The 22,303-nt window shown below is 41.8% G+C and overlaps 1 protein-coding gene across 1 annotated transcript in view; it reads left to right on the plus strand.

The window, feature by feature from the left end:
* Positions 1 to 2,299: 2,299 nt before the first annotated feature.
* The window catches only part of OSTM1 (osteoclastogenesis associated transmembrane protein 1), a 30,445-nt gene continuing 10,441 nt past the window's right edge, over positions 2,300 to 22,303 (plus strand). The window contains exons 1-3 of the mRNA XM_010346495.3: positions 2,300 to 2,800; positions 13,115 to 13,229; positions 21,013 to 21,110. Coding sequence (XP_010344797.2) covers positions 2,399 to 2,800; positions 13,115 to 13,229; positions 21,013 to 21,110 — 615 coding nt within the window. The 5' untranslated portion in view covers positions 2,300 to 2,398. The remainder of the gene's footprint in view (positions 2,801 to 13,114; positions 13,230 to 21,012; positions 21,111 to 22,303) is intronic.

Genomic DNA, 22,303 nt, shown 5'->3' on the forward strand with positions numbered 1-22,303 from the left:
TCACCGCTGCCCAATCCTCTGCATGGAGACCCTTTTTATCCACTCAGAACCCAATACTCTGCTTCAGGCTGATGCTGCCACTCTCTCTTACACCACTGTTCTATTCATCTTACCTGTGCTCTGACATCTCTCTCTGGGCCTCTGACACCCATCCCTACCAAGCACAGATGCCTATCTTACTTGACTTGACCTTTAAGATTGAATTGTTCCAGGAAGGGTAAGGAAAGGAAAATGGAAAGTGTCTGTAATTTCCTGCAACCTCTGCCTCTGCACCTGGCCCGTTAACATGCTTTTTTAAGCCATCCTTTTACCATTACAAACGATACTGCAATGAATAAGTGTGTCTGTAACAGTAAGTGTGAACTTGCTGCATTAAAGAGCATGTGCATTTGCAATGTTGTTGGTTCTGCACATTGATTTCCACAGAAGTTTAACAATTTACATATCCAGCTGCAGCACAGGATGGTGCTTGAAAGACCTGAAAAGAAAGGTAATTCTAATACATAAAAAGATCTAAAAGCTACATGATGATGTTTGCAAAACTTAAGACAACTTATTTTCTCTTTTGGACATACATTTATTGTTACACCAATCAAATGACCTACTATTCAGCTTCTCAGTAACAAAAATTAAACAAAATTTAGCTATCCCAAGCAAACTTAGGAATACAAAACAATAACCAAGCAGATGGGGTAAAAAGTAACTATAAGAACCCCCAGGCTGGGCACAGTAGACTGGGCCTGTATTCCCAGTGGTTTGGCAGGCAGAGGCGGGATTATCTCTTGAGCCTAGGAATTCGAGGCCATTTTGGACAATCTAGCGAGATTATGAGTTAAAACCAAATCAAACAAAATAACAATAACAAAAAAGTTTCTGAAGAACCCTCAGAAACATAAATTAGGACCCTAAGCTAAATAGAATTTAGTGCAGCAGCTCTTCAATTTATGCGGCAAAAATTACAACACTGAAAAGCAGGATGACACAAACCCCGAAAGTAATTTTCTCCCATTCTGGTTGGTCAGATACTTGGCAGAAAGCTGTTGTCCAGGTTATGAGCTTAAATTCTTTTTACAGACTGGGAATGGTATCAGAACACTTGTTAGTATCCCCTGCTATTGCCTCGGGCATGTCAGAAACGATGGGAGTTTGAAGTTGAGCAGTTTGTCCAGGATTTCCTGGGTTTTAGCACTGCACGTGCTGCGTCCCTGGTACCCCAAGCAAACCTGTACATTGGCCACTGTAGGACCAGACTTGCGTCAAATACAGCCGCCACTAGACAGATGTGGCTACTTAAAGTTGAATATTTATTTTTGAGATGGGGTCTCACTGTGCAGCGCAGGCTGCAGTGCAGTGGGGCGATCTCGGCTCACTGCAGCCTCGACATCCTGGCTCAAGCTATCCTCCCCGCTCAGCCTAGGACTCCAGGCTTGCCTCACCACGCCCAGCGGCTAATTTTTGTATTTTTAGTAGACACGGGGTTTCACCATGTTCGCCAGGCTGGACTCGAACTCCTGGCCTCAAGTGATCTGCCTGCCTCGGTCTCCCAAAGTGCTGGGATTACAGGCGTGAGCCATCGCGTCCGGCCCCAAATTAAACAAAATTTACAATTCAGTTCCTCAGCTGCAGTAGCCACATTTCAACAGCTCAACAGCCCACATGTAGCCAGACTGCCCTAACAACGCATATGTAGAATATTTCCCTCAACCCGGAGAGTTCTGACAACGCTGTTATCAGAAGAAATGCTGCTGTTCTAATGGAGTTGAGAGTTTTTTTAAAAAACAAAACCAAAAAGCTTGGAAACCGCTAGTCTTCACCACCTATCATAACCAACAGGCATAATTACTCTCTCCAAATGGGATAAGGAAAAAAAATTATGCTAAGGAACACCACGCAGAAAACCTGCCGAGGCACCGGCCAGCGGCCTTTCTCTCCGAACGCAGGCGACGGTCATTTCCACAGCGGAGGCCATCGCCGCCGTCCGGTCCAGCGGGGTAAGAAACTTGTAAGATGCCGGAAACTCGCAGAGCGGTAGGCGTTCAAGGGTCAGGACCCCCGAGATGCAATTGCCCAAAGCGGTGGGCGCTCGTAGTCTCCGGCTGGCGAGCCTGGGCTCCGGAGACCCCAGCGCACGTAGCCGTGGCGCACAGCTCCGAACGCCCGCAGGGGAGCGCGCGGCCGCAGGGTGGGCGCGCTCCCGCACTCGCGCAACGCCACCGCCCGGAGGCAGCCGGCAGCCAATGGGGCGGGGCGCTACACGCAGGGGGCGGGGCCGTGACGCGCCCTCCTCGTGACCCCGCTCTCGGCCTGCGCCCGCGGAAGCCGGAAGCGGCGGCTGTCGACTGTGCAGGTTGGGGGCGGAGAGGCGGCGGTGGGCGCCCTGGGTTGTGTGAGCCTGGTGATGGAGCCGGGCCCGCCAGCCGCGCGGCGGAGGTGTTCGCTGCCGCAGTGGCTGCCGCTGGGGCTGCTGCTGTGGTCGGGGCTGGCCCTGGGCGCGCTCCCCTTCGGCAACAGTCCGCGAAGGGTCTTCAGCGACCTCCTGTCGGACCAGCAGTTGCTGGAGGTGGAGGACTTGTCCCTGTCTCTGCTGCAGGGTGGAGGGTTGGGGCCTCTGTCGTTGCCCCCGGACCTGCCGGATCTGGATCCCGAGTGCCGGGAGCTCCTGCTGGACTTCGCCAATAGCAGCGCAGAGCTGACAGGGTGTCTGGTGCGCAGCGCCCGGCCTGTGCGCCTCTGTCAGACCTGCTACCCCCTCTTCCAACAGGTCGTCAGCAAGATGGACAACATCAGCCGAGCCGTGGGGGTGGGTACAGGACCACGCCCGGGACTGTGGCGCGGGAGAGTTGGGAAAGGAGGAGGATGTAATGATGGTCAACGCTGGGGCCTCAGTTTCCCCAATAGTAAGAAAAAGGGGTTGGACTGGGTCTGTGGAGTTTGGGGCATCAGAAAAAAGGGGGTGGCATTATGGGACTTGGGGTTTGGGTTTTTGCTTCCATGAATGCTGTTGCACATCTTTTAGGTGCGTAATCATACCTTGGTTCATGTAGGTGTGATTGGTTTTCTTGGGGGTCCTGATTTTCCAGCCCTCTTCCTCTTCCTCCACCCACTCCACCATAACTTTCCATCTTCACCTGGAGTTCCCAGGAAAGATCCTTTTCTGGAACAAGTGGGGTGGAGACACTGGCAGTGGTTAGGAATTTGAGCTCTGTAGCCAGAAATGTTCTTGTCCACCACCTTCTAGCCATGTAACCTCGGATTAATTGTCTTCTCAGAACCTTAGTTTCCTCCTCTATAAAGTGGAAAGAACAGCTGCATTAGCTGTTGGAAGAGTGAAAAGAGCTATTGCCTGGGACTTCATCTTACTAATATAGGCAGTCTGGAGCCAGCGGCCAGGAGTCCGGTTCCACGCTGCTTATTAGTGGTATACTCTGGGCAAGTTACTTACAGTCTCTGTGCTTGTTTACTAATCTGTAAAATGGGGCTAAAAGGAGGTTTTAGAAAACTGACACAGTTAAGTAAATGGGAGGTAACATTTAAAGAAATTGTAAGACTGCCCTTCATTCTTGGTACCTTGAGGGTTTTTCTAGTTATGTGGTAGCTGCTGTGAGGGACTTAATTTTTAAAAGAAAGAAAGAAAGACACAATTTCTGCTCCTAAATACTTTATAAAGATCAGACTAGGAAAAGATTAGAGAGTCAGGGTTGGTGGGAGTCACGAGGCATGGGCCGGATATGCTTGGTAAAGGAAAAACAGGCATAACACAGGGATTGGAGAATGAGAAAGTTCCTCTTGTATTAAAGGGACAGGAGTTAGTCTCATGAAAATGTGGTTGGAATTATTTCATAAATTTAAACTTATCGAAACTTGTTTATAGTTGCACTAAATATAAATTTGTGTCTAGTTGTATCCCACTTTGAGTCAGCCTGTTACTATTTAAAATGAATCTGTCATGGCGGACGTGGTGGCTAACATCTGTAATCCCAGCACTTTGGGAGGCCGAGGTGGGTGGATCACCTGAGGTCAGAAGGACACCAGCCTGGCCAACATGTTGAAACCCCATCTCTACTAAAAATACAAAAATTAGCGGGCATGGTGGCACACGCCTGTAGTCCCAGCTGCTCCGAAGACTAATGAAGAGAAATCGCTTGAGCCTGAGAGGCCGAGGTTGCTGTGAGCCGAGATTGTGCCACTGCACTCTAGCCTGAGCAACAGAGTGAGACTCCATCTCGAAATAAATAAATAGATAAAACTAAAATAAAAATCTGTCATTTTACGTAAATGGGGGATTTATTGTCATTAAATAAATTCTGTGGTCAATCTTTCTGTAAAGAGCATGTTTTATTTTTTTTCTTTTTTCTTTTTTTTTTTTTGAGACAAGTTCTCACTGTTGCCTAGGCTAGAGTGCAGTGGTATCGTCTGAACTCACTGCAACCTCTGCTTCCTGGGTTCAAATCATTCCCCTGCCTCAGTTTACCAAGTAGCTGGAACTACAGGCGTGCACCACCACACCCAGCTAATTCTTGTATTTTTAGTAGAGACGGGTTTCACTGTGTTGGCCAGGCTGGTCTCGAACTCCTGGCCTCAAGTAATCTGCCCACTTCGGCCTCCCAAAGTGCTGGGATTACAGGCATGAGCCACCATGCCTGGCCAAGGACATATTTTCAAGGTAAATAAATCCAGGCTTACATGCAGTATTTTCCAGGCAGACTCCATTGGGTATAACAAGGAGTATATATCTTACTATAACTTGAAAATAAATACCCAAGACACATTTCTATCAACTACAGCAGGATATGCTATAGCATCATATTCAGTTTTGAGCAGTTGTTTTTAGGGTGCCATTTACTCTGAAGAACAAGTGCTGTTGTGAACAGTATGGCCAGGGATCCTTAGCAAAGCTTATGTCTTTGGAGGCAGCAAATGCTTTTCTTACGTGTGTAGGTACTGTGGAATTAAAAAGAGACTAAAAGTAGCACCTCAGACTCCAGTGTGCAGTATTACGGACATCACCCAATCCACATGTGAATTTCCATAGGAATTCACCACTACCCAGAGGAGGCTTCCCAGTTTGGGAGTTGTAGAAACTCCTTTCCTCTCCCTCAGATTCTACCAGCAACCTGGGTACCTAGCTCGACTCACCCTGATGTGAAAGGAAGAGGATAAAGAGGTGAAGAGGCAGGGAAACCCTTTTTGTATTTTCTCTCCAATTCATCCTAGGCCTTGGTCTCAGCTCCCCTTCTTTTCCCAGTAGAGTTGGATGTGATTCATTAGCTCAAAAGCATGACTTCTACAGTTCTAAGGTAGTCTATGGATTTCAAAAGTTTTTTTTTTTTTTTTTGAGGCGGAGTTTCGCTCTTGCTACCCAGGCTGGAGTGCAATGGCGCGATCTCGGCTCACCGCAACCTCCGCCTCCTGGGTTCAGGCAATTCTCCTGCCTCAGCCTCCTGAGTAGCTGGGATTACAGGCACGCGCCACCATGCCCAGCTACTTTTTGTATTTTTAGTAGAGACGGGGTTTCACCATGTTGACCAGGATGGTCTTGATCTCTTGACCTCGTGATCCACCTGCCTCGGCCTCCCAAAGTGCTGGGATTACAGGCTTGAGCCACCGCACCCGGCCTTGGATTTCAAAAGTTTTATGGACTGGTTTGGGAGCTGAACCATCATGTATCATAATGAACCTGTGAGGCCAGGCCTGGTGGCTCATGCCTGTAACCCCAGCATTTTGGGAGGCCAAGGCAGGCAGATCACTTGAGATTAGGAGTTTGAGACCAGCCTGGCCAACATGGTAAAACCCTGTCTCTACTAAAAATACAAAAAAAAAAAAAAAAAAGCCAGGCATGGTAGTGTGCAGCTACTCAGGCGACTGAGATAGGAGAATCGCTTGAACCCAGGAGGTGGAGGTTGCAGTGAGCCAAGATAGCGCCACTGCTCTCCAGCCTGGGTGACAGAATGAGACTCAGTCTAAAAAAAAAAAAAAACCTATGGAAAAATGTGTCATGAGTGAACTTGAAGGAATCAGTTGTCTTTAGGGGAGGTTTATATTTATCCACTGTAATATATTTTCTTTGACTCAGACTCAGTCTTTCATTTAAATTAGTTTTTAGCAAGCACCTACTGTCATTGAATATTGGACTGGTAACAGGATAAGAAGGAAAAGAAGGGTAAGATTCGGGCCTCAAATTATCAATAAAGTTAGGGGAAATAAAGTACCTTATATGGAGAAGAAAGAAAATACCATGTTATAAATTGTGTCATAGCAATTTAGGGCAAAAGAGTGAAAGGAATGCCAAGTTAAAGGAGGGAACAGAGCCAGGTGCAGTGGCTCACACCTGTAATCACAGCACTTTGGGAGACTGAGGCAGGTGGATCCCTTGAGGCCAGGAGTTCGAGACCAGCCTAGCCAACATGGCGAAACCCTGTCTCTACTAAAAATACAAAAAATTAGCCAGGGGTGATGGTGTGTGTCTGTAATCTCAGCTACTCAGGAGGCTGAGGTGGGAGAATCACTTGAGCCTGGGAGGCAAAGGTTTCAGTGAGCTGAGACTGCACTACTGCACTCCAGCCTGGGTGACAGAGCGAGACTCTGTCTCCAAAAAAGAAAAAAAAGAAATGAGGGAACAGAGCAAGGCTCGCTCATCCGAGGAATCCTGCCAGCTGAATTTCAAGGCATTCTTTCTACCCTTTAGAGTGAAAGGACATGGATTGATTGAGAAAGGAAAAAAAAAAAGAATCAAAATGAGAAACTAGTAAGCTATGTATGTGGCACAGCAATCTAGTTTAACAGAATTTTCTGATAAAAATTCTAGTTTTTTGTCACTTTTAGAATTTCTGGCACAGGGATTGCATATAGTTTTATTATCTCAAGGTAAAAAATACAGCGATTTGTGAAACCTGAATGGTAGAACCAATGGATTCCCTCTTCCATAAAGTCATACTTGCTCCTTTTAGTTTAAACCGAGATTATCAAAATGGTCCTGAGGATGCTTTTGCCCCCTCAGATTTTGAATTGGTAGGCTCTGTCCTATTCTAGTTGGTTTGTTTAAAATTTGGATAGATAGACGGATCTTTATATACATAGATAGATAGCTATCTGTGTACCTTTGTGAAGTGCTAGTCATTTGGATTATGTATTTGGTGAGTATTCAGTATACTTTTACTATAGATCATTAAGTAACAAATTCTTAGGACTATAGGGAGAAAACCGGAACATAGCATAATAATCTATGCCTTTCATTAGAGATCAGAAAATGTAATATTTCTTCTGCATTCATTTAAAAAATTATTGAGTACCTATTACGGGCAGGTTGTGGTAGCTACTAGGGATATAGCTTGCATGAGCAGAACTTGTAGTCTGAAGACAGACATTAAGTATATCGTTACACAAATAATTCATGTGTGATAAGTGTTGCTGATTTTAAAAACCCACATGCTACCAATGCATATGACAAGAGTGCTGATCTTGAGTATGACTAGGGAGTAGGTAGAATGGTCAGTGATTAAAGCAGACACCTACAATTTGAGAGAATATGGGGCAGGGAAGGGAAGGTATACATGTAAAGAAACAGCAGGCGTGAAGACGGAGATGAGAAAGACGTTGTGGGATATTTGAAGTCTAGAACACAGCACAGTGAGCAGGAAGGAGACCTATGGCCTGAGGTGCCAGGTCATGCGGGCCTTGTAGGATATGTTAAGGATTTTAGACTTTGATTTTAAAGCAGTATGTTATTGAAAGGTTTAATTCTGTGGAATGACATAATCAGATTTGTACTTTAAAAGGCTGTTCTGGCTATGTGACAGAAAATGGAGCGGGTGGGGGCTGGGAGGGTAGGGGAAGAAGATGTGTGGGGAAATGAATCAGGAGACTATTGCGGTGGTATGAGAGACAGTGGTGACTAGGTTATGTGGGGGCCATCATGATGGGGAGAAATAGGTAGATTTCAGAGATACTTAGGAAGCAGAAATTACAGCCTTGGTGTTAATTGAACGAGGGGAGTAACGGAAAGGTAGTGATGATTTCCAGGGTTTTGATAAGAGCAGCTTAGTGAATAGGGTTGTCATTTACTGAGCTGGAGGGAGGATTCTGTTTAGTGAGGAAAGATCATTAACTCAGTTTCGAACTTGTTGATTTTGAGGTGTTTATGAACCATCTAAGTGGAGATATTGCCTATGTGGTTAAATATATGCATCTAGAGGCCTGGACTGGAGATAACACCTTTGGGAGTGATCAGCATAAAAATGCCATTTGAAACCATGACGTGGATGAACATACCTGAAGAATGAGTAGGAACACTACAAGTTTAAAATTAAGTAGAGGGTAAACTCTCAAAGGTGACTGAGAAGGAAGAATTGGAAAGAGAAAGAAGAATCAGAAGAGCACGATATCCTGTAAATCAAGAAAAGGGAAGGTGTGGCTATTTGTGTCAAATCCTGCTGAGAGAATTGGAGGTACATCTGTCAACACTGGCATTATTGGTGACACTAACAAGGGTGAATTTGATGGAGTCCTTTGGTATAAAAGTGAGATCAGAGTGGGTTGAACAGGGAATGGAAGATGAGGAGGTGGGGAGAATGAACCTAGACGACTGCTGAAAAGTTTGGGCTTGTTGGGGAGATAAGAAAGAGAGGGTAGTGAAGAGCAATGTGGGACTCAGGAACTTTCTTTCATTTCTCTCTCTCTCTCTCTTTTTTTCTAAGACAGAGGCTTACTCTGCCACCCAAGCTGGAGTGTAGTGGCACAATCTCGGCTCACTGCAACCTCCACCTTCCAGGTTCAAGCAGTTCTCCAGCCTCAGCCTCCCAAGTAGCTGGTACTACAGGTGTGCACCACTACACCCAGCTCATTTTTATACTTTTAGTAGAGATGGGTTTTTACCTAGTTGGATAGACTTGTCTCAAAATCATGACCTCAGGTGATCCGCCCACCTCGGCCTCCCAAAGTGCTGGGATTACAGGCACAAGCCACTGTGTCAGGCCAGCTTTCTTTCATTTCTTTTCCTTCCTCTGGCCCTCCATCCCTCTGTCCCGCCTTCCCTTCTTCCTTGCTCGAGATGGGAGGGAGCTGAACATGTTTAAATGTTGATAGGAAGGGTCCTTTAGAGAACATGACGATTCTATAGAAGGGAGTGGGAGGCAGACAAGGTCAGTTTCTAGAAAAGGCCGGGTAGATGGAATCTAGGGCATCCTCAGAGAGACAGGCCTTGAAAGGGACAGGTGCCTTCCCCACCATAATAGGAGGGTAGGAGAGGTTGGGTGTAGAGGTAGGCAAGTTAGAGTTTCAGCTCGAAGGCTTCTATTTTCCAGGAGATCTTTTGAGAGTAAAGAGTGGGAGAGAGATTAGAGCTTCTGGGAGAGTGGGGAGGATTTGAAATAGTGGTTGTAAAAAGGAGAGAATGAGCAGACAGAAAAGTGAGGGGTATAGTTTGGAATCATGGATTTACTCTGGAATTAATCTGTGTTGTTAATTTTTGCTGGCAGCTTCTGACTTCCTGGGTGCAGGCACGATAAAAGGAAATGGTTGGATTCATGATGGTTAGGGTTCTGCTAAGTGGTTATGATAGATCTGAGTATTAAGAATTCTAAGTATTAACAAGAACCATTGTTTTTCTGGTCACTTGGTGAGGTGTTGGGACTACAAAGATGTGACAGTTCCATTTTAAAGGCACTTTTGTCCAGAAGAGAAACCTACACATATATAGGTGGATATCATGCTTTAAGAAACTGAGCCTCAGGGTAATGACTTATCCTGACCCATGCAGTGGAAGAGGCAGGGTTTGATTTCAGGAAGGCAGGACAGAGGGACAGAGGGACAGAGGGACAGAGGAATGGAAAGAAATGAAAGAAAGTTCCTGAGTCCCACATTGCTCTTCACTACCCTCTCTTTCTTCTCTCCCCATCAAGCCCAAACTCTTCAGCAGTTATGTGGGTTCATTTCCCACTTCCTCATCTTCCATTCCCTGTTCAACCCGCTCTGATCTCACTTTCACAACCAAGGGCTCCATCAAATTCACTCTTGTTAGTGTCACCAATAATGCCAATGTTGAAAGATGCACCTCCAAGTCTCTCAGCAGGATTTGACCCAAATAACCACACCTTCCCTTTTCTTGATTTATAGGATATCTTGCTCTCCTTGTTTTTCCTTCTCAGTCACCTTTGATAGTTTACCCTCTACCCAGCTAACACTACCTATTTCATAGAGTTGTTATGAGGATTAAATAAGGAAATGCAGTTGGAACATGTAGGACTGTTAAGTACTCAGTAAGTACCACATCATCATTTGGATTATGAATTACTTATTTTCTGTCTTCACTGTTGCCATCATCCTTTCATCATACCTGAGCTATAGAAGTAGCCTCATTAGTCTCCCTGCCGCCTCACACTAAATAGCACAGCCTAGACATAAGATTCCTGAAACTGCTTTTCATGACACCCTCCTCAAAAATCTTCAAGCATTTCTCACTGTCTTAACTCTCACGACCCTCAAGGCCTCTCATAACCTTCTAACCTAGCCCTCTAATACCTCTACTTTTGTAGACTACTGAGTACTCCCTGAGTACCACATAATTATCACCACTTTCACCCCATGATCATTTAATTCTTCTATTTTCCAGTCCTCTTCTCTTCCTCAATATAGGGCTTAGTTCATATCCTGCTTCCTTCATGAACTCTTTGTTAATTTCTCAAAACTACATTGATATCTTCCTCAGCTGAACTCTTACACACATTGAACACTCATAGAGGCTGTACTGTATTGATTTTTAAAATCAGCCAGTCACCCACTTACGAAGATTCAACTTAAGCAACTAATTACACTTAGCCAACTAAACCCACTTAGAGCACTTCAGGTTGGCAGTATGGTAGTTAGGTGAAATAGCATGTATCAGTCACTATGTACTAGACAGTGTGCTGAGTGATTAATGTATGCCATTTAATACAGTCAACTGTAGGATCCTTGATTTTGAAACTGAACCTTAGAGAGGGTAGCCAAGATCACTAGCTAGTGACCCAGGCTTGTATTAATACAGTATTATTGCTTCTACTTAAGAAATGATGGCCGGGCGCGGTGGCTCAAGCCTGTAATCCCAGCACTTTGGGAGGCCGAGGCGGGTGGATCACGAGGTCGAGAGATCGAGACCATCCTGGTCAACATGGTGAAACCCCGTCTCTATTAAAAATACAAAAAAATAGCTGGGCATGGTGGCACGTGCCTGTAATCCCAGCTACTCAGGAGGCTGAGGCAGGAGAATTGCCTGAACCCAGGAGGCAGAGGTTGCGGTGAGCCAAGATCGCGCCATTGCACTCCAGCCTGGGTAACAAGAGCGAAACTCCGTCTCAAAAAAAAAAAAAAAAAAAAAAGAAATGATAATAGGCCAGGCACGGTGGCTTATGCCTATAATCCCAGCATTTGGAAGGCAGAGGCGAGTGGATCACCTGAGGTCAGGAGTTCAAGACTAGTCTGGCCAAACCAGAGATGGTGAAACCCTGTCTCTACTAAAAATACAAAATTAGCCAGGCATGGTGGCACATGTCTATAGTCCCAACTACTCAGGCAGCTGAGGCAGGAGGATCGCTTAAACCCAGGAGGTGCAGGTTGCAGTGAGCTGAGATCGCGCCACTGCACTCCAGCCTGGGCAATAGAGTGAGACTCCATCTCAAAAAAAAAAAAAAAAAAAAGTGATAATAGAAATTTTCTTCTATGACTTCTATTGCTCAGAAAGTAATTCTAAGAAAGAGACTTTTAAAATGTTTTGTTAATGGCTGGGCGTGTGGCTCATGCCTGTAATCCCAGCACTTTGGGAGGCCGAGGCATGTGGATCATTTGAGGTCAGGAGTTTGAGATCAGCCTGGCCGATATAGTGAAACCTCATCTCTACTAAAAATACAAAAATTAGCCAGGTATGGTGGCGTGCACCTGTAATCTCAGGTACTACTGAGGCATGAGAATCGCTTGAACCCGGGTGGCAGAGGCTGCAGTGAGCTGAGATCTTGCCACTGCACTTCAGCCTGGGTGACAGAGTGAGACTGTCTCAAAAAATAATAATAATTTTTTTAAAAAGTTTTGTTCAATTCACTATTTTAAAAGCAAGCATCCATTCAAATGTACCTTATAATGGGGTAGCAAAACTAACCTGCAAAGACGATTACCTTTCCTAAATGAAGATCAGCAAATATTTTAAAGCAAAAATTCTTCCTTTTTTCTCTCTTTTCTCTTTTTTTCCTTTTCTCCTCCCACATGACTGCTCATTTTTTCCCAGGAGTTACCACTCTCTTTATTATTCATCACACTATACAACTCCTTTCTGTGTATCTGTGAGAGGTTCTCAAAGCCCCAGAATTGGTGGCATTTTTAAATACTTTTTATATCCTCAAAACTTCAGGATTTTTTATTTTTTGAGACAGAGTTTCACTCTTGTTACCCAGGCTGGAGTGCAATGGCGCGATCTCGGCTCACCGCAACCTCTGCCTCCTGGGCTCAGGCAATTCTCCTGCCTCAGCCTCCTGAGTAGCTGGGATTACAGGCACGTGCCACCATGCCCAGCTAATTTTTTTGTATTTTTAGTAGAGACGGGGTTTCACCATGCCGACCAGGATGGTCTCGATCTCTTGACCTTGTGATCCACCCGCCTTAGCCTCCCAAAGTGCTGGGATTACAGGCATGAGCCACTGCGCCTGGCCAAAACTTCAGGATTTTTATAGTGCCTAGTAAATGGTAGGACTTAAATAACTTTGAAAGAATAAAGGGCCAGCAGGACTCAGTTCCTTGCTTGGGGCACAAGGGAAAGGAAATAGATAAGGACCAAATAATTTGGGAACTTGGATTTATTTGCATAACATGAGTTTCTTTCATTATTAAAATGATCTGTAAAAGTGTTTTTCCATTTGAGTACAGACTAGATATAAAGATTTTCTTCCCTTGCAAATGAACCCAGTACCAGTAATATTAGCTGCTAATTACTTTATTACCATTGTTATTATTAATGTTAACATTATCTGGTTATATCAAACAAAATGTTAAAAGACTTACCATAAATATTATTTTTTTGTAAGGTTTTTGCCTCAAGTTGTTTGTAAAGTCTAAAAATACTCAGACTTATTTTTCTGTCTTCTTTTTGTTACAGAATACTTCAGAGAGTCAGAGTTGTGCCAGAAGTCTCTTAATGGCAGATAGAATGCAAATAGTTTTGATTCTCTCAGAGTTTTTTAATACCACATGGCAGGAGGCAAATTGTGCCAGTAAGTAATTCTTTCATTTTAATGTTGCAGTTATAGTTGAGTAGTACAGATGTCAGATTTTTTTTTAGTGAATTTTGGGATCTTTGAAGCCGGATAATACTTTTTATTGCTAAGTTTAAATAAACTGTCATGAACACCATGGTTTATAAATGGTAACTGAGCAAATAGTGAAAGGCAGAAAAATGTAGCCGTTACTATGAGCTTTGGATTTATACAGACTTGGGTTTGATTCTAAGCTCCGCATCTTACTAGCCCTAACCTACTAACTGTCAGATATGGAGAAAATCTTTGCCTCTTGGAAGTTCATTTCCTTCATCTGTAAGTTGGTGGTTATGATAGAACCTATCTTTTATAGTTGCCTTGAGAATTAAATGAAATAAATTGTATAAAGCACTTAGCTCAATGCCTGACACATAATGTTCAAGAAATGTTAACTGTTTAGTATAATAATAATTATGATGTTTACAATAATCCATCAAGTGGTTTGTGGCAGGGGATGGGGTGGGGTGATAATATCTGTTCTATCTTTGCAGGTTTGTGTGGAATTGTGTAATAAAATAAGATCTATTTTTAGATATTCTTTGGAAAAATTAAAATCACTATTCCAATTCAGATGGTGTTTTGAATACCAACTATGTGCTAGGCTGTTCTTATCTTTCAAGTCTTAAAATTTAGTGAGTAAGATATACTTACAAACACAACCTAGGAGAGACACATGCATGCTTTAATAAAGATATAGTCCTTGGGGGAAGAAGAAAATGAATCTTGCTGGGGAGAATTTGAAATGACTTCCTGGAGGAGCTATCTTTTGAACTTAGGCCTGTGCTATTGGTCGTGATTTCAATAGGTAGAGATGACTCCAGTGAGGTGGCTCACGCCAGTAATCCCAGCACTTTGGGAAGACAAGGCAGGATTGCTTCAGCCCACAAGTTCGAGACCCGCCTGGGCAACATATTGAGACCCCCATCTCTACAAAAAAAATTTTTTTTAATTAGCTGGGCATGGTGGTGAGTGTCTGTAGTCCTAGCTACTTGGGACGCTAAGGCAGGAGGATCACTTGAGCCCAGGAGTTCAAGGATGCAGTGAGCTATAATTGTGCCATTGCATTCCAGTTCAGGCAGCAGAGCAAGACCCTGTCTTAAAAAAAAAAAAAAAAAAAAGCGGAAATGAGAGGACGACATCGCAGATAGTGGCATGAGCAGAGGCACAGAGGCATCAAAGGGCAACAGATGTTCCAGGAAGCACAATGGGAGGTAAAGTTGGCAAGGGAAGGTAGGAGCTTGACTGATAAGAGTAAAAGGGGTTACAGGCCAGGCATGGTGGCTCATGCCTTTAATCCCAGCACTTTGGAAGACCAAGGTGGGAGAATTCTTTGAGCCTAGGCATTTAAGACCAGCCTGGGCAACATGGCAAGACCCTGTCTCAACAAACAATAAAAAATTAGCTGGACTTGGTGGCATGTGCCTATAGTCCAGCTACTTGGGAGGCTGGGATGGGAGGATTACTTGAGCCTGGGAGGTCAAGACTGCAGTGAACCGTAATTGTGCCACTGCACTCCAGTCTGGGCAACATAACGAGACCCTGTCTACAACAACAACAAGCAAAAAACAAAAAAGCAAGAAAGGCTTATACAGTATTCTCCTATTAGGATTATACAGTCTTCTATTAGCTATGGTGTCACTATAGTTTCAGTTACTGCAGTCGACTGCCATCCAAAAATATTAAATGGAAAATTTTAGAAGTAAACAATTTATAAGCTTAAATTGTGTGTGATTCTGAGTAGCATAATGCCATCCTGCTTCATCTACTTGGGCTGTGAATCGTCCCTTTGTCCAGCATACCTGTGCTCTAGATGCTGCCCCTCCCGTGAGGCACTCAAGAGCATCTTGGTTATAAAATCAACTGTGGTGGTATGGCACTGCTTGTGTTCAGGTAACCCTTTGTTTGCTTACTAATTCTTTAGTGATAGTAACATAATTATTAGTTTTTATTATTAAACTCTTACTCTGCCTAATTTATAATTTAAACTTTATCATGGGTATGATATAGAAAATTCTTAGGGTACTTTTTTTCTTCCGTGAGGCATCCTATCTTGAAAATATTCTTACATTGAACCTCTGAAGATCAAATAAAATGCCAGGCAGTTGGATATGTCTTATTTAAAAGACTCTTCCCAATGAAAATTAATTTGACCCAGACATATGGTCTCAGGTAAAAGAAGCGAAGTACAGAGAAGTATGATTTTTTTGTTGTTGTTCTAAAAATACATTTGTATTTTGAGGGAAGGCAGCTGGATAGCTGCGTGGGCAGGAAAGGAAGGAAGATTTAGTTTTTACTGTATTTGCATTTGTACTCTTTGGATTTTATGCCATAGACGTTTAATACCTATTCAAAAATATATAGAAACTTTAAAAACTCAACAGAATGTTTAAATCTGTCATGAGCATTTATATGTTAGATGTGGTTAGAGAGATTAGCTATTTTGTTTTCCAGAATTATACATCAAAAATTATCTTTATTCATTGTCCCATTTACGTGGCAGAAGAGTGAAAGAGTAAATCCCATTTGTGAAGAAGGAACCTTTATAACCTAATCACTTCCTAAAGGCCCCACTTCTTGATGTTATCACATTGGCCATCAAGTTTCAACACTTAAATTTTGGAAGACACGTTCAGACCATAGACCATAGCAGGGGCTACTAGAATTTTTATAAAATAATACTAAAATATAGAAAAATGTAAAAACATAAAAGGTAAAATTTTAGAAATAGTATTATTAAAATGAATATACTGCCCCAAACTGTCTTTCTGTTCTGCTTAATTTAGCTTGAAATAGGATTGGCATCTAGTCTCCGAGGTTATTATTCATGAAAAGAAGGCTAGGAATCCCAGAGAGGAGAGAATGCCATCCATGTGCTTACTCCCATCCCTTTTCCCTTTAGAATTCCTATGTCTCTGAATGATGTCTCTTGGAAACTGTTACTGGAAATTGATGGAAGGTCAAAAGAAGTGTTAAGAGTTTAACTCTTTTTACTCATACTATAGATAACATGGAAACTAGCTCGTACGGAAAACGACCGCTAGAAAGTAAAGAGAGTATGTTAAAGATTTCTCAGAATTTTAAAGCTGTGTATTGTTGACAAAGGGGTAGCCTTGTTATTGAGACCCTTGTTGATTATCTTGTGCATACAACAGTTAGATAATCAGCAGAATGACCAGATTTGATGAGTTCATGACTGCTTTAGTGTTTCAGTTCTTTGATAAGCAATATCCAGTATGAAGTATTATTGTAATAAGATAGGCCTCAAAATGATCAGTTCAGATATTTGTTCTTACACACTGAAAACTCACTCTGTCTTTATGAGCAGCCTGTATCTTCAGTGATGCAGGTGATCTGGGTGATAATTTCTGAGCATAATGATGCTTTTGAACCACTGTATAATACTGATGTATATTCTGATTCATCAAAGGAAAACTAACTTTCATTAATACATAAAATGTATGTCTTGATGCTTTAAAAAACAACAACAGTAGTACTTAATGGTTGACCAGAAGGTCAATTAACCAAAACCTTTCTTTCCTATATTTTATCCAGAGGGAAATGTACTAAGCATTATAATCATATTATTTGTATCTTATAATTTAAAGTTTCTTAGTTTTCGTATTTTTTTAAACTTGATTAGGTCATTTAGGTACAGAGTTTCCATCGTTTACTTTGTATTTTCTGAAGCTTACCCTAAATGGGTGATTATCTCTGCTATTTTCTACAAAACTAGTTTTGAAAAACAGCAGTGATCTTTATAAAATTCCTAAGAGATGCCAAATACTTTATTTAGAGATGATAATTCCTGTTATGATAATTTAGTAGGTTTCTATGTGAGGTCTTAACTTGAATCCTTAATACCTTTAAGAATGCCTCCTGAGGCCAGGCCTAGTGGCTTACACCTGTAATCCCAGCACTTTGAAAGGCTGAGGTGGGCAGATCACTTGAGCTCAGGAGTTAGAGACCAGTCTGGGCACATGGTGAAACCCGTCTCTACAGAAAATACAACAATTAGCTGGGTGTGGCGGTATATGCCTGTAGTCTCAGGTACATGGGAGGCTGAGGTGGGAAGATCGCTTGAGCCTGGGAGGTGGAGGCTGCAGTGAGCTGAGATCGTGCCACTGCACTGCAAGCTGGGTGACAGAGTGAGATCCTGTCTCAGAAAAAAAAAAAAAAAAAAATGCCTCTTGAGCTGATGCCTCAGCCTTCACTGAGAAAGCCACTCTGTTAATCTGTCCTTGATGAGGCTCCATTGATTATCTAAGATGAAGGAAATTCATAATGACCACTTCACTTAGTGCTTATAGGAAGCTTTATTATTATTAATTTTCTTTAACTTACTAATTTCTAAACGGTGTAGCTTCTCACTTTTTATAGCCTTAAACTCCCAATTCCTGCAAAAAGATAAAAAAAGGAATTTGCTAGAGTTCTGTTATGTCAATTTGGAAAGTCAGAGCTCTTTAATAATGAAGATTTTAAAAACCCCATTATATAAATGAACTCCTTTGTGCTTTATGATACCACTGTCTAATGATCATTGAAAAAATTTTGGTGGTACTGTATTAATGTAGTACTTAACAAGATGACCAGTCTATATTGGCTTTTAGTTTAATTTCCAAATTATTTTAAGTGAAAAGTAAATTACTCTCTGTCAGGTAGAAGATATTAACTTCTTTGGTTCTTCAGATAATTTTTTTATACATTACTTTTTAAAAAGAAATTATTTGTTTTAGTTATGTATCTTGCGTAGAAGAAATTTGCTATGCTCTCTCATGATAATGCACTTTATACTACTTTTGCAGGCAGTATGTGGACACACACCCCCTTTCATCTCTATATTGTGTATGTCAGTTGTCATGACATAGCTCATTGTAACACAGATGTACAATTGTTGTGAATGAAATTGTATTCCCTCAGCCTCCCTGCAACACATCAACTACAAATACTGAAAACTTGTTCAATCTTCTTAGCCTAATAGCCTAATATTCTGCATATATGTAATTGTTTTTATATGAACTCTGTGTCAATCCCAAAAGGGTAGTGGGCTACTTCATGATGATATTAAATTAGCATTAAGAGGGGCTTATGTGTGCATGTTTATATACACATGTAAGTCTTCCTGTGTCATACAGGCTGGAATACAGTGGCGCAGTCAAAGCTTATTGCAACCTCAACTTCCCCAAGCTGAAGCGATCCTCCCATTTCAGCCTCCCAAGCAGCTGGGACCACAGGTGCACATCACCGTGCCTGGCTAATTTTTGTATTATTTGTAGAGACAGGGTTTCACCATGTTGCCCAGGCTGGTCTCGAACTCCTGGACTCAAGCAATCCTTCCACTTCCCAAAGTGCTGGGATTACAGGTGTGAACCACCGTCCCGGGCCTATTTTTATTTCAGTTGTTGTATGATCATCAGCGTATCACCTATTTCTCTGGCTTAGTTTCCTAATTTGTAGTGATCCCTCAGATTTTTTAAATGATAAGGGTGAGAAGTTAGAATGAGATTCATGTTCTTGAGAAGATAAAGCTTCAGAGAATGTAGAGTGTGAGTTCAGAGAGGGGACGACTCTAGAAATAGCTTCACCAAAAGGGTCCTGTGTACACTGGGTGCAGAAGGGGCTCTCCACAAGGGGCTTGTGTGAGGAGGTGAAAGGGGCTGAGTTCCAGCTCAGCTTCTGGAGGTGGGAATGCCCCTTTGTAATTCATCCAGCCAGAGCGTGTATCTTTTTCTGATTTGCACAAAGGAGCTTTACTGTGCTATCTGCCCCGTCTACCAGGTTTAGGTTTCATCTCTATTGCTAACTCTGATCAGTTGGTGGGGACTGCCTGAATCCTTACATGGTATAAGATATCTATGGGTAGTGGAGGGAGTAGGCAGTGGCATGTATTTGTAGACTGTGAGTCTTGAACTTTTAATGGTTTGATTATGTATGTAGATATAAATATGTTATTTGTTTTGCAGTGTTTGAGAGTACAGACTCAAGATTCAGACTGAGTAGAGATTCTAGCTTTTCACATCAGTTTTATGACCTTGGGCAACTTCCTTAATTTCTCTAAACTTCTGTTCCTTATTTATAAAATGGAAACAGTGATAATTTTTGCTTCATGGAATCATTGCAAGAATTAAATGGGCAAATGTGTTTAAAGTGCAGTGTAAGCATAGTGCTTAGAACATTGCAAGTATTTAGTAAGGGTTAACTTTCTTTGTAGTGATTGTTGCCTATCAGAGTGCATGGATGTCCCTTTGTGTATCATATCCTAGTGTCTACCTAGTCGGTCTCTTTTTTCCACAAATTCTACTTGCTCTGCCACCTTTCTCCTGGGTAGTTGCAATAGCTTCCTATTTTGTCTCCCAACTTTCAGTTGAGAGTGATCCTATTAGATGGCCCTGAATTTCTAAACAAGGTGGGTATAATACAAAGCCATCTGTTGAAAGTAAGGGGAACAAGAGTAGGGCTGGGGACTAGCAATTAGAAAATATTTGGAACATCCCTTGTAAAGCAATTAGTAGGGCATCTACAAGGATCGTTTTGTTGCCCTGAGATCAGAACACATGAATTTGAATTGGGTCTTTTCATTATAATTCTAGAATTTCTGTAGTACTATTCTATAGTCAGACTGAGAGTATAGAAAGTAGATACACAGAGGACTGCCCAGGATTGAAAATGTCTGTGAGTGTGTGGAAGATAAAGAGGGCAAGGATTCTAGGAGTGAGATGGAAATGGCTAACCACAAGTTCCAGGATCTGGAACCAGGCAGTTGAAACTCAATTGGCGATAACAGGCTGAGAACGTAAGGAGAGGTAAAGACAAAGGTTCACCTGAGGATAAAGACTAGGTTCCCTGGCTGAGCTCAGTGGCTCACGCCTTTAAGTAATCCCAGCACTTTGGGAGGCTGAGGTGGGAACATCACTTGAGCCCAGTAGTTCAAGTCTGCAATGAGCTGCACTTATGTTACTGCACTCCAGCCTGGGCAACTGAGCAAGACCCCATCTCTTAAAAAAAAAAAAAAAAAAAAGAATATTCCCTGAAGAAGGAAAAATGAATACATAAATTGTGGTATACACATACATAGAAAAAAAAAGGAATGAATGAACTTGAGCTAACTCTAAGCAAGAATAGCAAGTTGCAGAGTAATACCAGTTTATGTAGGATTTTTTAAAAATGTAAAACAATTTTGTTTCTAGACTTGACTTGAAGCCCGCATGTCAGTATTTTAGGCAAAATTCTCACCAGTTTGTTTCTCTGGGCTCCCATCTCATGATGGATTAGGAAGAGCAAATTTTAAAAGTTAACCTGTTAGGTACAATAAATGACCCATTAGTGGAGTTGGAAGACACACAGAACTATGACATTTGACACAAAAAATAATGATAAGGCATATGAGTTTTGGTAAAATTAATGCAGGGTAAACAGTCTTATGCCTAAATAGCACTGTTAAGGCAGCGTTTGATAGCTGATAGTCTGTAATTATGACCTTGTACCATCAAAAGTCAATTTGAATTTTATTTCTTATATTTTTATGAAAAGAGGAGTATATGATTATTTTAAGATGTTCATGAAAATGGTTATGACTTTTTTTAATTTTTAGAAAATAAAAGCAGCTTTTTATATTTGGAAAATTCATGCTTGTTTGAATAAAGAATTACTATAGTGTGAAACGAAGTTGATAGCTTAAGAGATTAATGACAACATATAATTGTTCTTGAGTTATATTAATATACTTTTTGAATTTTTTTGACAGATTGTTTAACGAACGACAGTGAAGAATTATCAAACAGCACAGTGTATTTTCTTAGTCTATTTAATCACACCCTGACCTGCTTTGAGCATAACCTTCAGGTATTTTATATATAACAGTTAAAATTAAAATGCTGCTTTGTACAAAGGAATAATGTGCAGTTCCAAGTTTTTATAGCACCAATTATTGGTATTTATCTAAACTCATGATGTAGAGGAGTTAGTGGACCTGGATTTCTGCTCTTAAGTTCCTCTACTTACAAATCATGAAAATGTCAGTTATCTCATTTGTAAAATGGAAATAATATCTAGCCTGCCTATCTTCAAGTATTTTGTAATGAGAATCTGGTGAGATAATGAGCATGCAAACATTAATCGAGGTGTGTGATTGTTTAATTAAAGCACAATGTTTTTCAATCTGACTTATGTAGGTATTTTGCAGTGTAGTTTGATTCTGTCTACAGGAAGTTTATTCTTTGCCTGAAATTTGCTTAAATATATTTTGCCTACCTTAAAAAGCACTGTTTAGTAAGGTAAGTTTGAGTACTGAATTACAATACTAAAAGGTAGCCTTTAAGAATCTTAACCTTGTAGATTTTTGCCGTCTCTATCTCTGACTGCTGAATTTTGATATTGGAACTTGCCTGGTGGTGGTGAAGGACAAGGTTGGAACTCTGGTTAAACTGTAGTTTTGAAACTTACATAGCAAGTAAGTATTCCCCACAGTAAATGTGCACATGCTTAGGATATAAGCATGTATGACTTCCTCTGTCATACATTTTTTACAATTTTTATTATTCTTTGAGAGTAATAAAAATTAGGTCGGACATGGTGGCTCACGCCTGTAATCCCAGCACTTTGGGAGGCTAAGTCGGGCAGATCACTTTAGGTCAGGAGTTCGAGACCAACTTGGGCAGTGTGTAAAACCCCATCTCTAGTAAAAATAAAAAAATTAGCCAGGCTTGGTGGAGCACACCTGTAGTCCCAGCTACTCAGGAGGCTGAGGCAGGAGAATCACTTGAACCTGGAAAGCAGAGGTTGCAGTGAGTTGAGACCATGCCACTGCACTCCAGCCTAGGTGTCTCAGTGAGACTCTGTCTCAAAAAACAAAAAAAATTAAAAAAAAATTAGGTGAACATTTCTCAGAATTTGTTCTGTAGCATGTTAATAGATCAGAAAAGGTTCAGTATTCCATTTAGGTTGGGAAATGCTTTACTGCAGGACTTCAAAACCTTTAGTGGACCGATGTGTGTTATAACACTCAAATAGCAATTTTTCCATAAAGTCAACCCCCT

The sequence above is a fragment of the Saimiri boliviensis genome, chromosome 4 (assembly GCF_048565385.1).
Source record: "Saimiri boliviensis isolate mSaiBol1 chromosome 4, mSaiBol1.pri, whole genome shotgun sequence".
Taxonomy (NCBI): Eukaryota; Metazoa; Chordata; class Mammalia; order Primates; family Cebidae; genus Saimiri; species Saimiri boliviensis.